This window comes from Camelina sativa, chromosome 3 (genome assembly GCF_030686135.1).
Source record: "Camelina sativa cultivar CO46 ecotype springtype chromosome 3, ASM3068613v1".
Lineage (NCBI taxonomy): Eukaryota > Viridiplantae > Streptophyta > Magnoliopsida > Brassicales > Brassicaceae > Camelina > Camelina sativa.
Window position 1 is genome coordinate 11472826 of NC_141882.1, and position 14398 is coordinate 11487223.

At 36.8% G+C, this 14398-nt stretch overlaps 2 protein-coding genes, 3 long non-coding RNA genes and 1 pseudogene across 5 annotated transcripts; 2 read left to right on the top strand and 4 right to left on the bottom strand.

Moving 5' to 3' along the window:
• The first annotated feature begins 16 nt into the window (after window positions 1-16).
• Window positions 17-1556, top strand: LOC104776799 (uncharacterized). The gene is made up of 2 exons (XR_766156.3): window positions 17-388; window positions 1326-1556. It is a non-coding gene; the product is annotated as an uncharacterized LOC104776799 (long non-coding RNA).
• Window positions 1557-3095: 1539 nt separating this feature from the next.
• On the bottom strand, window positions 3096-4334 carry LOC104776800 (large ribosomal subunit protein uL16y pseudogene; annotated as a pseudogene).
• A 676-nt stretch (window positions 4335-5010) lies between these two features.
• Window positions 5011-5882, top strand: LOC104776802 (uncharacterized). The gene is made up of 3 exons (XR_766157.3): window positions 5011-5085; window positions 5176-5326; window positions 5536-5882. It is a non-coding gene; the product is annotated as an uncharacterized LOC104776802 (long non-coding RNA).
• A 330-nt stretch (window positions 5883-6212) lies between these two features.
• LOC104776803 (uncharacterized) lies at window positions 6213-7285 on the bottom strand. Its single transcript, XR_766161.3, has 3 exons — window positions 6853-7285; window positions 6719-6772; window positions 6213-6610 (listed from the first exon to the last, which is right to left on the bottom strand). It is a non-coding gene; the product is annotated as an uncharacterized LOC104776803 (long non-coding RNA).
• Window positions 7286-7518: 233 nt separating this feature from the next.
• On the bottom strand, window positions 7519-9005 carry LOC147946796 (uncharacterized). Its single transcript, XM_087507256.1, has 3 exons — window positions 8507-9005; window positions 8083-8249; window positions 7519-7965 (listed from the first exon to the last, which is right to left on the bottom strand). The coding sequence occupies exons 1-3, from the start codon at window positions 9003-9005 to the stop codon at window positions 7519-7521; spliced, it is 1113 nt and encodes a 370-aa protein (XP_087363382.1).
• A 1349-nt stretch (window positions 9006-10354) lies between these two features.
• Window positions 10355-11536, bottom strand: LOC147946797 (uncharacterized). Its single transcript, XM_087507257.1, has one exon. The coding sequence runs from the start codon at window positions 11534-11536 to the stop codon at window positions 10355-10357; it is 1182 nt and encodes a 393-aa protein (XP_087363383.1).
• Between the last annotated feature and the right edge of the window lie 2862 nt (window positions 11537-14398).

A 14398-nucleotide genomic window follows, 5' to 3' on the forward strand; every position in this document is an offset into this window, starting at 1 on the left:
AAGTCGCAAACAGAACAAATCATAAGGGACCCAACAGCTGATGGCTTAGAAAATTAGAGAGTAGACTGAAAGCTGCTTAACCAATTGAGAGTATCTAAAGCAGACCCCAATTGGCCCTTGTTGTTGTTGTGAGTTGTGACAAATCTTATAAAAACCTTTCATTCCTAGAAGATAAGACGAAATTCAAAACTCATAAGTCAAAAATATGGACCTACTTTTATAGAACTGAGGTTGTCGGACTGTTATATCATCATCATCTTCACCGAGGCTGAGTCTCAATGGATGAGTTAACCGACGAGTTGCTCATTGAAACCTTTGTCTTCTTCACCAAATCGAAGCGTTACCGGCACCAAATTGGAGATTTTGATTAACCAATATCTTTTGTATGGTAAGTTTCTCTTTCTCATTGTTTGAATTCTTGTTTAGTGAGGGTTTAGAAATTAGGGTTCTTGAAATTCTGTTTATGTCTCTATTCCTAGGCATGATTGTAATTAGGGTTAACGAAATTAGCGTGTTTGTCCATTGTTTGATTCATACATTTTCTCTGAGTCTGGCTATTAGATATCATGTGTTTATGGTCTGAGTTTAATTAATCTTGAATTAATAAACCTAGTCTTGAAAACATTACAAGTTTTATTCTTCTATTAGATTATCCGTAAGGCAAAGGATCGATCAACTAAGTAAATTTTGACATATACTTTCTGTTTTTAAGTCTAGTTTGGTTCTGATTTTACGTCTTGTTTGCTCCTTGTTTGGTGTCTTGTTCTGGCTTTAAGTCTTGCTTGGTTCTGATTTTAAGTATTGTTCTAGTTTTAAGTCTTGTTTTTATTGTCTTCTTTGGTTCTGGTTTTAAGTCTTGTTATGATTTTAAGTCTTGTTTGGTTCTAATTTGAAGTATTGTTCTGGTCTTAAGTCTTGTTTATAATGTCTTTTTAGTTCTGGTTTTAAGTCTTGTTATGATTTTTAGTCTTGTTTGGCCCTTGTATGGTGTCTTTCTCTGGTTTTTAAGTCTTGTTCTGGTTGTAAGTCTTGTTATGCTTTTAAGTCTTGTTCATTGCCGTCTCTTCTTGGTTCTTCCAAGCACCCATTAATTTAACCTTCAAGGCTGATGAAGAACAAATGTCTACCAATCTATATCAATTACTATCTCAACTTTTCCCAAAACATCAATTGATATCCTGTTTCTTTATAACTCTTGTTTCTGCTTATATAGCTAGTTCTTGATCTGTTTATGCTCACATAGCTAGTTCTTGGTCTGGTCTGTTTTATGCTTGTAACAGTTGATGCTTTGGTTACCACTGGCCTGATTGTTGTTTTTGGTGCAGACCCGGATTTGTTTGAAATGGGAAATAGAGGTTTGATAATCTATTGGCATATGGGTATTCTCAAAGGCATAGAGATAGCTGGGAGAGAAAGATTACCAAGGAGCAACTACTATATGGCAAAAGTTTGGCACAAATCAAAATTTTTATTGTGAAAATAATATTTTTTGATAAATAAGAATCTCAATTAAAATTGTACCATTGGAGGGGATAATTTTAATTAGCCTTCAAAAAGTTCTTATTTTCAAAAAGTACAAAATTTAAGAATAAAAAATAATAAGAGCCTAAAATTAATAACTAAAATTAATAACCCAAGGTTCAGTTAACGTCCCAACAATCCCCTTAAAGACAATTTCACCTTCGGCGCCTGCAATGACCTAGCAAGTTTCATGATTTAATATATATATATATATATGTATGATAATTAATACTATCATCAGTCAATATAAGAAAGGATTAGCAACAGATTTAACACAACAACAAAAAAAGACAAACCTCACACTTTCTCTCTTATACAAAATTAACGTATCCATAATTCAAGAGAGGATTAACTGGTTCATGCATAACCATATCATAAAGAGTTTGCAAACAAACACTTACACTACAAAAAAATACCGACTTTAACGTTGGTTGATTTAGGTGCTAACGTCAGTTATAAACTGATTTAAATATATTGGCATCATTGTTAAAAGCGTCGTATTATGTTATGCTTTGATCTCTTTGTTATATTATGCTTTGTCAATCGCTTATGTTATGCTTTGATATATATCTTTATTATGTTATGCTCTGTCAGTCGTTATGTTATGCTTTGATCTCTTTGTTATGTTATGCTCTGTCAATCGGCTCTGTTATGCTTTGATCTCTTTGATATGTTATGCTTTGATCATTGTGTATATTGGTCCGTGTGTTGTCAAATAGAAAATCATTGTTGTTCTTGTTTCAATTTCATGCTGCATATATTGGTGCATACATGACTTTTATCACTGTGTATATTGGTGCATTTGTAGACTGATCACTCCCCTGGTTTGTTCTTCTACAATGAGATGTTGCATTTTTCCAATCGCTTCAAGCTCTCTGATTATAAGATGAGCTCAGTTCAGAGTGTGTTTTGTTTGTTTGTTTAGTTCAGTAAATCATATAACGAGCTCAGTTCAAAATCATAAGTTTGTTTAGAGTGTGTATCAAGTAAATGAAAGTTTTACTTAATACAAAATTTTTTTAGAATTTAAATTTTTAGACCCTCATTAGGTGTTCTTACCATTGGACTGTCAAGAGTCAAGACTAATAAAAACATTCATAAGTTTCTAACTTTTTAAATTTGCATTTTTTTCAACTATAAATATAGTTGGATTCCATAAATTGGATCCTACATTCTGAGGACTGTTTAGGATATCAAGAACAACACTGGGCCTGGAATTAGCCTATTTCCGTTAAATTACACTAAACATACAAACTTTTGTGTGGAATCAAATAGAATTTGTACAAATACAGAAATGGACGACTTTGAAACCTTTAGGCAATTTCAACCATGTAATAGTTAATACTAATGTTTTTAGTTAACTTAGTAAAGTAACAAAAAAATATACGTAGTTATTCCAAACAAATATGTAGTGCCGGGTTGAGGGGTGTCTTAAGTGGTGAGAACGAAACAAGTCTTATCCAATTGTAGAACAGCGCAAGATGATAGTTCGAAAGTTTCGGTTAACAAAAAATAACAAAACCGAACATCTGTCAAAACTAGAATATCGAATCGACATCCACAAGTCATCTGCATTATTGTGCACCAGCTGACAAGAACGCACTTCCGGGCTGACGGTTAGACAAAGGACCATGGCAAGACAGGAACTTGGCATTCACACCATCATGGCCGATCCACTTCTCTTGCCTTAGCATTGTGTAATCAGCACGGTTAAACTTGGTGAATCCCCTGAAATTTTTCAAACTCAAACATCAACAAGAAGCCTTTTGCAAAAAAAAAAAAAAAAGAAAGTAACATAAGAGCAAACAAAACCGTACCGTTTCCTGCTAACAATGATCTTTTGTCGACCAGGGACCTTAAACTTAGCTCTACGAAGAGCTTCCTGAGCATGAACTCCATGGTTATCCTTACACCTCACCTCACAGACAAAAGAACCTGTCCAATAGCAACTCTAGCACAAGTACCAAGAGCTTTACCAAAAGCACCTCTCATTCCAGTCTGAAGCCTATCAGTTCCAGCACACGAAAGCATCTTGTTGATTCGCAGAACATGGAACGGGTGAACCCTTATCCTCAGATGGAACGCATCTTTACCAGCAGAATTAACCATGTACTTGTTACAAGCGAAACGAGCTGCCTCAAGAGCTTCACTTGACACATTCTCTTTCTCCCATGAAACAAAATGAGCACAAAATGGGAACTCATCAACTCCTTTCCTCTTCATACCAACATCGTAAATCCTGATCTTAGGATCAGGAAACACCACGGCAGTATCTAGAGTGTCGATGCTGTTTCGTGTAGTACTTTGATAAATGGGTATCTTCAGGTTTCTAAGCAAGAGTTGGTTTTGGATTTTTTCAGGGATTTGTGGAAAAGTGGCGTAACTGTTAGTGTTAGTACGTTGCTTAGCTTTCTTTCAGCTAGCTGATACGATCATTGGGTTTTGATAGAATTATATAACTGGTTTCATTCCTTTTTAAATTAGATTTAAGATTTTATATAATTTCCTTTTAATAGGAGAAATAAGTTGGTTTTCAAGGTTCTATACAATTAACCTAATTCTCAAAGAGAGACTTGGGTTAAAGGGAAGTTAGCTTTCAATCTCTCTTGTTCTTTAATTTAAGCAACGGGTGTGATTACTAGGGCTAAGGCTAAGGCTTTGGCTCATAACACTAGCTACTGGTGATATATGAGACTTGTCTGGAGCAGAATCTGCTCATGGATTATGTATTAAGCTTGGTCTTGATTTAGACTTGCATGTACTCCAAAATTTGTAGAAATCGGTTCAGGACGCAGGATCTTTGATTGCGCCATCCGAAAGGACGTTGTTACATGGAATTGTATGATTGATCAATATGCCAAAATGGGTCTCCTTGAAGAGTGTTTATGGCTACTGAGGCAGATGAAGTACGAAAGAATGAAACCGAATTCATCTACATTTGTTGGGTTATTGTCTTCCGGTGCGAAGAACGTGTTGAGGCATAATCAAATACACAAGTTGTTCTGTTTTACAGTTGTGTCTTTTAGATCAAAGAGTCACAATGTTTCCATGTATGGAGAAGTTTGGTGTATTACCTGAGAGGTATGTTTTTAATTGTCTTTCCTTTGTTGGCTTCCTACTTGGATCTTGAGTTCTCTGTCATTTTCAAGTTTTCTGTTTGGACTAAAGGACGCTGAACCAAAATTTGTTCAGGTATCTACTGGATCATCAAATGATACATCCGACAATGAAGTACTATCCACTACGTCCTGAATTAGCAGAATCCACGTTCTACCTATACCAAGCTACAAGAGGTTTTTGTTTGTCTGTTTTTTAGTTGTCTCACCCAGAATGTTTATTATGTGAAGAGCCAGATTCGAGGCACCTCTCCGTTGACAATAGATACCTATATTCTTCCTTTGTTCCTTCGTTTTGCAGATCCGTGGTACCTAGAAGTTGGTGAAACACTGATAAAATCTCTTAATCTGTACACAAAGGTGCCAGGGGGATTTGCAAGTGTTTGAGATGTGACGACCATGCAATTGGAAGATCATCATATCAGCACAGTTTCTTTCTTGCTGAAACGTGATATTAACGTTCACATTCTTACACGTCATTCTTTTCGTACCTATGCAATGTCAGAACATCACATTGGTCGTTATCTCACATTCGCAGGTGCAAGTACTTATATCTCCTCTTCGATGATTCATTTGTGGCCAAAAGGAATTATATACTTACAACCGAGGGCCACCCTATCCAGGTTGTGAGCTCCTGGCATGAAAAAGTACCAAAAAGTTATTTCTCAGGCAACTGGACGCTTTCAAAGGTCAGTCACTTGTTCCAGCTCTGATCATTTTTGAAGAAATAAGACTTGTTTGCATAGTTAGTTAGTGACACTGCATATTAAGTGTGAATAGTAATGCTATTTTTCAGTTGATAGACAGAAGGGCAGCCATTAAAAGAACCAAATCGAGTCTTAATGCATTACTAGACCTTCCTCTGCTTCTGCTAAACTAGGAACTTGCGAATTTGCAGAGAGGGGCATGGGAAAGTGGAGCTAGCGCATTGCCACTGCAAGTATGTCCATCGATAGCTCTCAACTCTAGACGTCCTGAGCAACACAGAGAGAGTGCTTGCCATGTCCCTGACGAGAAAATCAATCATAGGTGTTGGAGCAACAAAGAGTGTGGAGTTGATGCCACTACTTGTAGACAAAGATCCTGCAGCGGAGTTGGATATTGCGGCTTATGGAATCCCTTATAACTTTGGGCACAAAACAGGGCGTTTTTGAGGTTTAGGAAAGGAAAGAGAAGAGTTGGGGTTTATGAAGGGAAACTGTCAATTAATGTGAATGAAAAGCTTTGGTTGACAGTAAAATGAATAGTTGTCAAAAAAAAAATGAATAGTTGTTTGTTCAGCTTCGTCTTTCATTTCATTAATTCTTTCATTTCAATCTCTTCATTAATTCTTTGTTCAGCTTCGTTAGGAATTAGGAATCTCTTCATTTCAAACTCATGTTTGGTAAAAGTCATATGATCAAACTTTTGTATTAGGTGTGAAACTAGACTAATCTAGAGTTAAGCTTATCTAGTAAAGTGTCTTTGTTGAGTGTGAAAGAAAGAGAACATGGTGTGTGTCAGAGAGTTGTTAGCTTGCTTTTTTTATTATAAGTATGTATGAAAAACAAGTAAGTGGTATGTAATTTTCGATGATTGAAGTTTAAAAGAAAGAAGTTCTCTCACTCTCTGTTTTTCTCTGAAATCAAAACAAACAACAAACTACAAATCTCAACAGAGTCAATCTCCCTTCACTAAACAAAATCTTTTTAAACTGAACTAGTTTAAAAGTGACAGACAAAAAATTCAACGTGTACAAGATCGTAAAAGTATAGACAAAAGAAAGAGGAGGAAACTAGATTGAAAAAACAGAATGAATTGAATTGAATTGAATCTAAAAGTATAGTCATCGCCCTTTGTGACTTGTTTTGTCCCTTCTTCTTTTTATCTCTGACCTCTCTCCTACTTTGGTGGTGATGGTGTTGGAGAACTAGTGGAGATAGAGAGGAGAAAGCTGTGGCTTGTGGGATCTTTGGTATATGTTGCCAAGAAATCTGTAAGAAAAGAATGAATTGAATTGAATCTAAGACATGAGAGAATCATCTACTACATGATTGAATTGAATTGAATTGAATTGAAAGACATTGTTGAGAATCTACTACCTTTATTGATTGACTGACTTTGAGTCAAAGACATTGTTGGGATCTTCTCCATATCTGCAACAATAAGCCCTTCAATAAGAACCCACAAACCCAAGAAGATAAAGAAAGAGATTGAAAAAAAGAAAGGCACATACCTTTGAGTAAGGAACTCATGAGATCGTTCGATAGATGGGTCAGACCATATAAGTCTATCGATTCCAGGTGAGTATCAAAACAGACATGCCCTTCTTTGAAGGAATCTACAAGATCATAAAACGCCTCGAAGTGACCATTAGACAAACCCAGACAGTTCTTAACTTTCTGGCCAGCGGACAGAGATGGAGACTTCTCCTTGCAGGGCGACCCTTGATATTAACATCTTCCGCGCACCATCTTTCACCACGATCTCTACTCGAAGACATATTAGAACAAATTCACGAGAATTTAGGGCTTTTTCTTTAGAACGTTAAGAAATTTGGAATCTTGTGGGAGTTGGAGAGACGAGAGAACTTAAGGGTTCTCTTATAGAAAGAGTCAGAGAATTTTTGGGATTTGTGAGAGAGTAGAGAACTTAGGGTAATTAAACTAAAATTTTAGATGCTTAAAAGGGAGAAAGCGAGGAGCCAACAATCTAACGGTTATTAAAAAAATCCTTTACGATTCCGCCACGTGGCAATATTCGAATAAAACAACCGTTGGAAGTTCTTTACAATTGCGCCACTTGGCAAAAGCCATGGGAAAAGAAAATTCCCGTTTGAGGAGAAAGTCAAAATTGAAAATTGTTTTTTTTTTTAACAACTTTTATTAGAAATTGTGATATGTTACATAGTCTTGAAATAACCATCTCCGTAAATACAATGGAGGGTAAAAATAAACACGAGCCATTCTTGTTGAAGATGAGCATATTTTGCTATTCTATCAGCCATCTGGTTACACTCTCTTCGGACAAGCGAGAAAGTTTTAGCAGTGAAAAGATCCGCCCAACTGCGGATATCGACTAGGAGATTTTCCATAGTTATACTCGTGATTCGGTTTTGTAGAAGATCATCCAGTGCTTTGCAGTCTCCTTCTATAATTACTTGTCTGTAACCTCGACACCAAGTCGATTGAAGGGCATATAACAGAGCTAGTCCTTCAGTTTCCAAAGGAGTAGTTGCTTGCATTAGTTTTGAGCTTCCGAATAATAAATATGTTCCTTTATCATCACGTAAGATCCATCCAACACCAATGCTTCCATCATGATAATGAAAGCTTCCATCGTAGTTTACCTTTACAAAATCTGTTGGTTGTGGTTTCCAATGATCGGAGATAGAGGAAGATATTGTCTGAGGATTGCGACGTGATTGTTGTGTAGATGGTTGCGTCGCATCCAACCATTATGTAACATCATCAACAGCTTTTGTGAGAACTGAGGCTGCTTCCCATATCACTTTATTGAAGATAAGATCATTTCGTGTTTTCCATAGTTGCCATCCAATCCAGAACGGAAGATGCTTTTTTCCTGGTTCTGTTGCTGAGTCATACACTCCCAGTAATGCTTCTATATTCTCTTCTAAAGTTGAAGTAAGCATTTGATTCACAGGCAGAGCAGACAATCTCTAGGTTGTTGTGGCATATGGGCAATGAAACAAGAGATGGTTTACAGATTCAATATCTTGACAGCAGCGGTGACAGGTGGCATCTATAGGAATACCTCGACGGTTAAGTTCGGTTCCAGTACCAAGAGCAGCCGATAATACTCGCCAGTAGAAATGTTTGAGCTTCGATGGGATTGTTGTTTCCAAAGTCTAAACTTAAGTAGAGGATTACCTTGTGGTGGAGCTATAGCCGGATTATCATCTGGGAGATGTGTACATAGCCAATATTTTGTCTTCACAGAAGAAATCCCATTCTTTGTGTAAGGCCATATCAGCCTATCCGGACAATGGTGTTGTGGGAGATATATTCGCTGAGCGTGGCCTACGTCATCCATCGATAGATATTGCTGTAGTTTTTGGTTATCCCATTGACGAGTCCCAGTTTGCCAGAGATCCTTAAAGACAGTGCCTAGAGGTAAATAATGTTGTGTTGCAGGTCTAGGTGGATGTGATGGTATCCAAGGATCAATAGCAGGGTTTATTGATTCACCATCACCAACTTGGTATCTTATGCCCTTGAATAATAAGTCACGACCATGTAGTATTGATCGCCAACCATAGGATGGTTGTTTCCCTAAAGTTGCCTTCTGAATATCTATATCTGCAAAATATCTGCTTTTTAGGACTCTTGCAAGGAGGCAATCAGGTGATGTTAGGAGTCTCCACGCCATTTTTAGCCAATAATGCATCATTGAATTTCTCAAGATCTCTAAAGCCTAAGCCATCATCATCTTTTGAATATGTCATTCGCTTCCAGCCTACCCAAGATATTCTTCGTTTTGATTCATCTGAACCCCACCAAAACAGAGATAGGACTGAGTCTATTTCATGACAGATTGTCGTTGGTAGTTTGAAACAACTCATAGCATGTGTGGGCATAGCTAATGCAACTGATTTTATACCAATTCTTCGTCTTCTCCTTTACCCGCTTAACTATATACTCAAACATCTCACACTTCTTCCTTGTAAATTCTTCTGGTAAACCCAAGTACTTACCACAACCTCCCCTTCTTGTGATGTTGATATGACGTCGAACAACTCTTTTTTGATGTTCTTCTACTCTCAAACCAAAAGTGATAGAATATTTGTTGAGGTTAACACGTTGGCCCGATACATCGCCATATTGTTGTAGTATGCGGGCAAGAGATCGACTATTCCTTGAATTTGCTTGAAAAAAGAACAGCGAATCATCCGCAAAGAGTAGATGACTAACCTATGGTCCATTGTTGCTGATAGACAATCCCATGATGTTCCCTTTAGACTCCTCTTGACGATTTTTTTGTGTTAGCATCTCAGCGCATAAGAGGAACAAATATGGTGATATAGGATCACCTTGGCGTATACCCCGATGTGGTATTAGTTCACCATATGGACTCCCATTTACTATAACTGAGTAGGAAATTGAGCGAACCATTGACATGATCCATGTAATCCAAATGTGGTTGAAGCCAAGTTGTATCATTGTTTTTTCAAGAAATTCCCAATCCACTCTGTCATACGCCTTACTCTGTTTTGATTGCCATGTAGCATTTGGATTGATGTTTCCTGGTTTGAAGAGAATGCAGTAACTCATGAGCCACCAAGATGTTATTAGATATATGTCTTCCAGGAACAAATGCCGTTTGTTCCATCGAGATAATCTGAGGTAAGATTGTCTTCAGCCTTCTAGTGAGAATCTTGGAGATGATTTTATAGGAAACATTGCAAAGACTTATGGGCCGGTAATCACTCATTTCTCGTGGTTGATCAATCTTCGGAATGAGGCAAATATGTGTTCTGTTGAGTTGAGATGGCATAACACTGGTCTGGAAATAATATCAGACCCAATAACCTCCCAAAACTGATGATAAAAATGTCCTATCATTCCATGAGGACCTGGAGCACGATCTCCTCTGATATCAAAAGCTGCTCTCTTGATTTCTTCATCTGTAACCATTTGTGAAAGCATTTTGTTCATGTGTTTTGTAACTGGGGTAGAAACATGATCAAAGAAGGAACCCCAATTGTTTTCACATTCTTTCTAGTACTGTTCTTGAAAATACTCAGTAGCAACCAAAAATATCTTCTCATCCCCTATATGTTCATTACCATGTGCATCTTGAATTGAAACCATACGATTCCTTGCTTTACGCGATTTGGCACTCCCATGGAAATATGATGTGTTACGATACCCTTCACTTAGCCATTGTGCTCGACTCTTTTGCTTCCAATATATCTTTTCTTGTAGATAAGCTCTATTCAAAGACTGTTCAATAGTACGAATTTTGTTGTTGTCTGGTAGGCTTTGGTTGAATTCTTCTTCAAGTTGTTCTTTGAGCATATGTATCTCTTCTGCAGAATTAGTAACATTGGATCGTTTCCATTTGGAGATATTCATCCACAGGAACTTAAGCTTGTCAGAGAAACTTCTTAGTGAAGATAGCCTGTTCCAATCCTCTTTCATGGTCTGAAGAAAACCTGCTCTTTCCACTAACCGATGATCAGAACGGAAAATACCCTTTTTAACTCTTGTATCTGACTGAATATCAACGATAACTCGGCGGTGATCTGACTCAATGGGTTCTATAAATGTAGAAATTGATGCAGGAAAAGTTGCAAACCACTCTGTATTTGCTAAAGCTCTGTCTAGGCAACTCTGAATTAACTCCTTTGTACGAACTCCATCCCGTACAATACTGTGCTGACCACTCCAACTGAACTTATTGCATGTATGCTTCCTATCAATCATGTCACAGATAGTTAACATGTCTCTGAAATCTCGAAAAGTATTTTCATCTCTATCGTGGCCACCAAGTTTCTCACTATTACTCATAATCTGATTGAAGTCACCAATCATTATCCAGGCTTCATCACGACTGACAGCATAGCGTTGGAAACGTTCCCATAACTCTGGTCGATATTGTGGATCAGGATGACCATAAATACAAGACAAGTAGAAAGAAGAAATTTTGTCATTAATATAGCAATCTACAAGTCTTGTATCGTGGTACAAGATAGAAACATCTACTGAAGACTTCCAAAGCAAAGCTAGTCCACCACTGAGACCTTGAGGTGGGACAATACAATAATTAGGAAAACCTAATAAAACAGCAATATCTGATACGTAGTTTGTTGGTTGTTTCGTCTCAATGAGGAAGAGTACGTCCAAGAGATATTGACGACAAATCTCTTTAAGGCGTCGAACTGTAGGAGACTTCCCCATCCCCGGACAATTCCAACTGGCTATCCTCATTGATCATCTGGCAGAACCGGGCCCACCGCACCTCCATAATCAGATGTACTTGCATCCATTGGTGAATAAACTCTTCATCGTTTTCTCTGGGTAGATTGTAGTAGAGGAACAGGACGTTTAACCGCTTCGAGAATTCGGTTGCCAGTATGTTCCAGTGCTAGGATTAGCCCCCTACGTCTTGCCTCGGCTTCCGCCGGATCAGGTGTTGCGGTATAGTTATGGTACAGGCTACGTAGATCGCCAATGGTAATCAAATGACCATTGATAGGGACACGTTCCGACATAGTCACCTGTTGATGTTGTAGTGGTGGTAGAGGGAGATGCTCCAGATGTTGTAGATGGATATTGGCTGGTGGAGCAGGCATTGCAGGGAGGTTTGGTAAGTTTAGACCCGGGATATCTGCAGCCTGAACCATGGCATTTGGCGCTGGAGGAGGATTGTGGATATCCACTTCAATAGGATCTGCAGTACACTCAGAGATATCATGTCGTAGAGAAAAACAGCAAAAACAATAGTTCCTCAATCGTTCAAAACGAAAGGAAATCGTAGCCCAATCATTCCCAAATCGGAACCTTCGTTGAAAGAGCACAGGTTGGTCCAGTGGCCACTAAATACAGACTCGAGCAAACTCTACATTACCACCAGCGAAATCATCAATCTCTGAATCAACAATCAGCCCTAGAGTTTCTGCAATGTAGCGGGCCATTGGAGGGGTAAAGAACTGCAAGGGTATGCCACGAATCTGGATCCAGAAATTAATAAATAGGGGGTTAGCATCTAGTAAATTGGGTTGCCATGGTTCCATAGCCACCATCCACTCATTGAAACTCCAGGGTCCCCGACGGTATACTAGTTGGAGAGCTTCATTAGATGGAAACAGAAATTGCGACCGCCCATGTTCCACGACTCTGCTAGTGACAAAATTATCCATTCCCCAAAGCCGAGGAAAGAAACGGATCATTGCATGGAGATTTTGCCTCCGGGAATTCGCGGGACGGACAAGGAGGCTGAATTGAGAAACCATAGTTGCTTCTTGACAGAGGTTCACCGGGACTTCAAAAGAACCATTAGCATTCATGTTAACATCGGCCATTTTTGTTGTGAATTGGAACGAAGTAGAATGAAAGACGAAACAATGGGGAAAAAATGAATAAAAGGTGAAAAAGCCAGTGATTACACGACGATATAAATAGTGAGAAAAATAACTACAGAACAATTAGATTGAGAAATCAAATTAGAGATGTGTAAAAGTTGAGAAAGAAAAGGAAAGATAACCGCCCACTCGTGTGAATCCCAACCAACATCGTGGAAAGAAATCCTGAGTAAAAACCGGCAAACTGGTCACGATGAGAGACACCAGAGATAGGCTCCACGGAGGAGAGAGACATCGGTTCCCTTCGCCCGGATTTTCTCTCATTGTTTAATCTGATTTTTTTTTTTTTTCCACAAAATTTTTTTTTTTTTTTTCTTTTTCTTTTTCTTTTCTCTTTTGTAAAACAAAACCGATCCACTGTGCCACGTGTGGGCTCAGAGTACAGTTGAATGAACGTTCTACTTTTTCTAGATTCTCTACTAGTAATAAAATACTTAAAACAATCACCACTCACGTGTTTTTTTTTATCTGATATAAAAATACATTAAACGAATAGCTTGAGTATTTTGAAACCCTAATTAAAATCGTTTTGATAAATTGTAAATTTGATATTCAGTATAACAAAGGGCGAACAATAGATCACTAAATTTCAATTTACCAGAAATAACAAAATTAAGACTTTCTAATTCTACCTGGTTGAGCTATATCAATATTAATATTTTAAGATATATTCAAATATTTGGTAATATTTTAGATTTCCGTTAGGATAATACCAGTATCCGAACGAGTATCCATAAACCCCGAAAATAAAAAAATATCTAAAATATTAGTAATATTCAACATTAATATAATTCAATTATCCAAAATTATCTCTATAATTTTAAATATATCTATTGATAAGTTTTATACTTACATATCCAAAATAATCAAAATATCCCAAATTTATCTGCTACATATGTTAAAGTTTAGATAAAATTATTAAAATTTAATCAATTTTTAAGGTTTTTTCTCGAGTATCCAGCGGTTAGGGTAGTAATTATATTTTCAAATTTATAATCTAACTGACCCAAACCTGATAATACTGAATCCAAACCAAAAGTTTAAAATTACCCAATAAATTTTGTTGTCCTAAATCCGATTAGGTAATATCCAAAACCAAATGTCTTACGCATATGCCCAGACCTACTACACCTTTATCCGTATCCATGCGATTGTAGATTCTGAACGCTAATATGGGGCCCACCATAATCCATCATTCGGTTCGGACTAATGAGTAGAGACAGATTTTGAATCTTAGTTCACTTCTTTTTCCGTGACCAAACTTTTTTAGTTTAGTTGACTTTTCTCTATTGGCCACACTCTTTGAATATTGCAATATTAATATTTTAAGATAAATTCAATAGTATATCTCAAAAGTATGATATATATATATATAATCATAGAATAACTGATTATTTTAAATAAAATATTAAAGTTTTTTATATATTTTATTGTATTTGTAAACATTTACAATATCCTCTATTAAATAAATAGGTGTTGAATTTGAAAGAATTATAATTATGTTCATTTTAATTAAAGTAAATATTATAAAATTTTAATATATATTATTAAATTATGATTTTAAAGTTATAATTTTGGATTAAATTATTAGAATTTCAAATAATAGTAGCATATTTATTAATTACCATATTTATTATTAATAATAGAACTTAGAAAAATTAAAATATCAATGACCAAT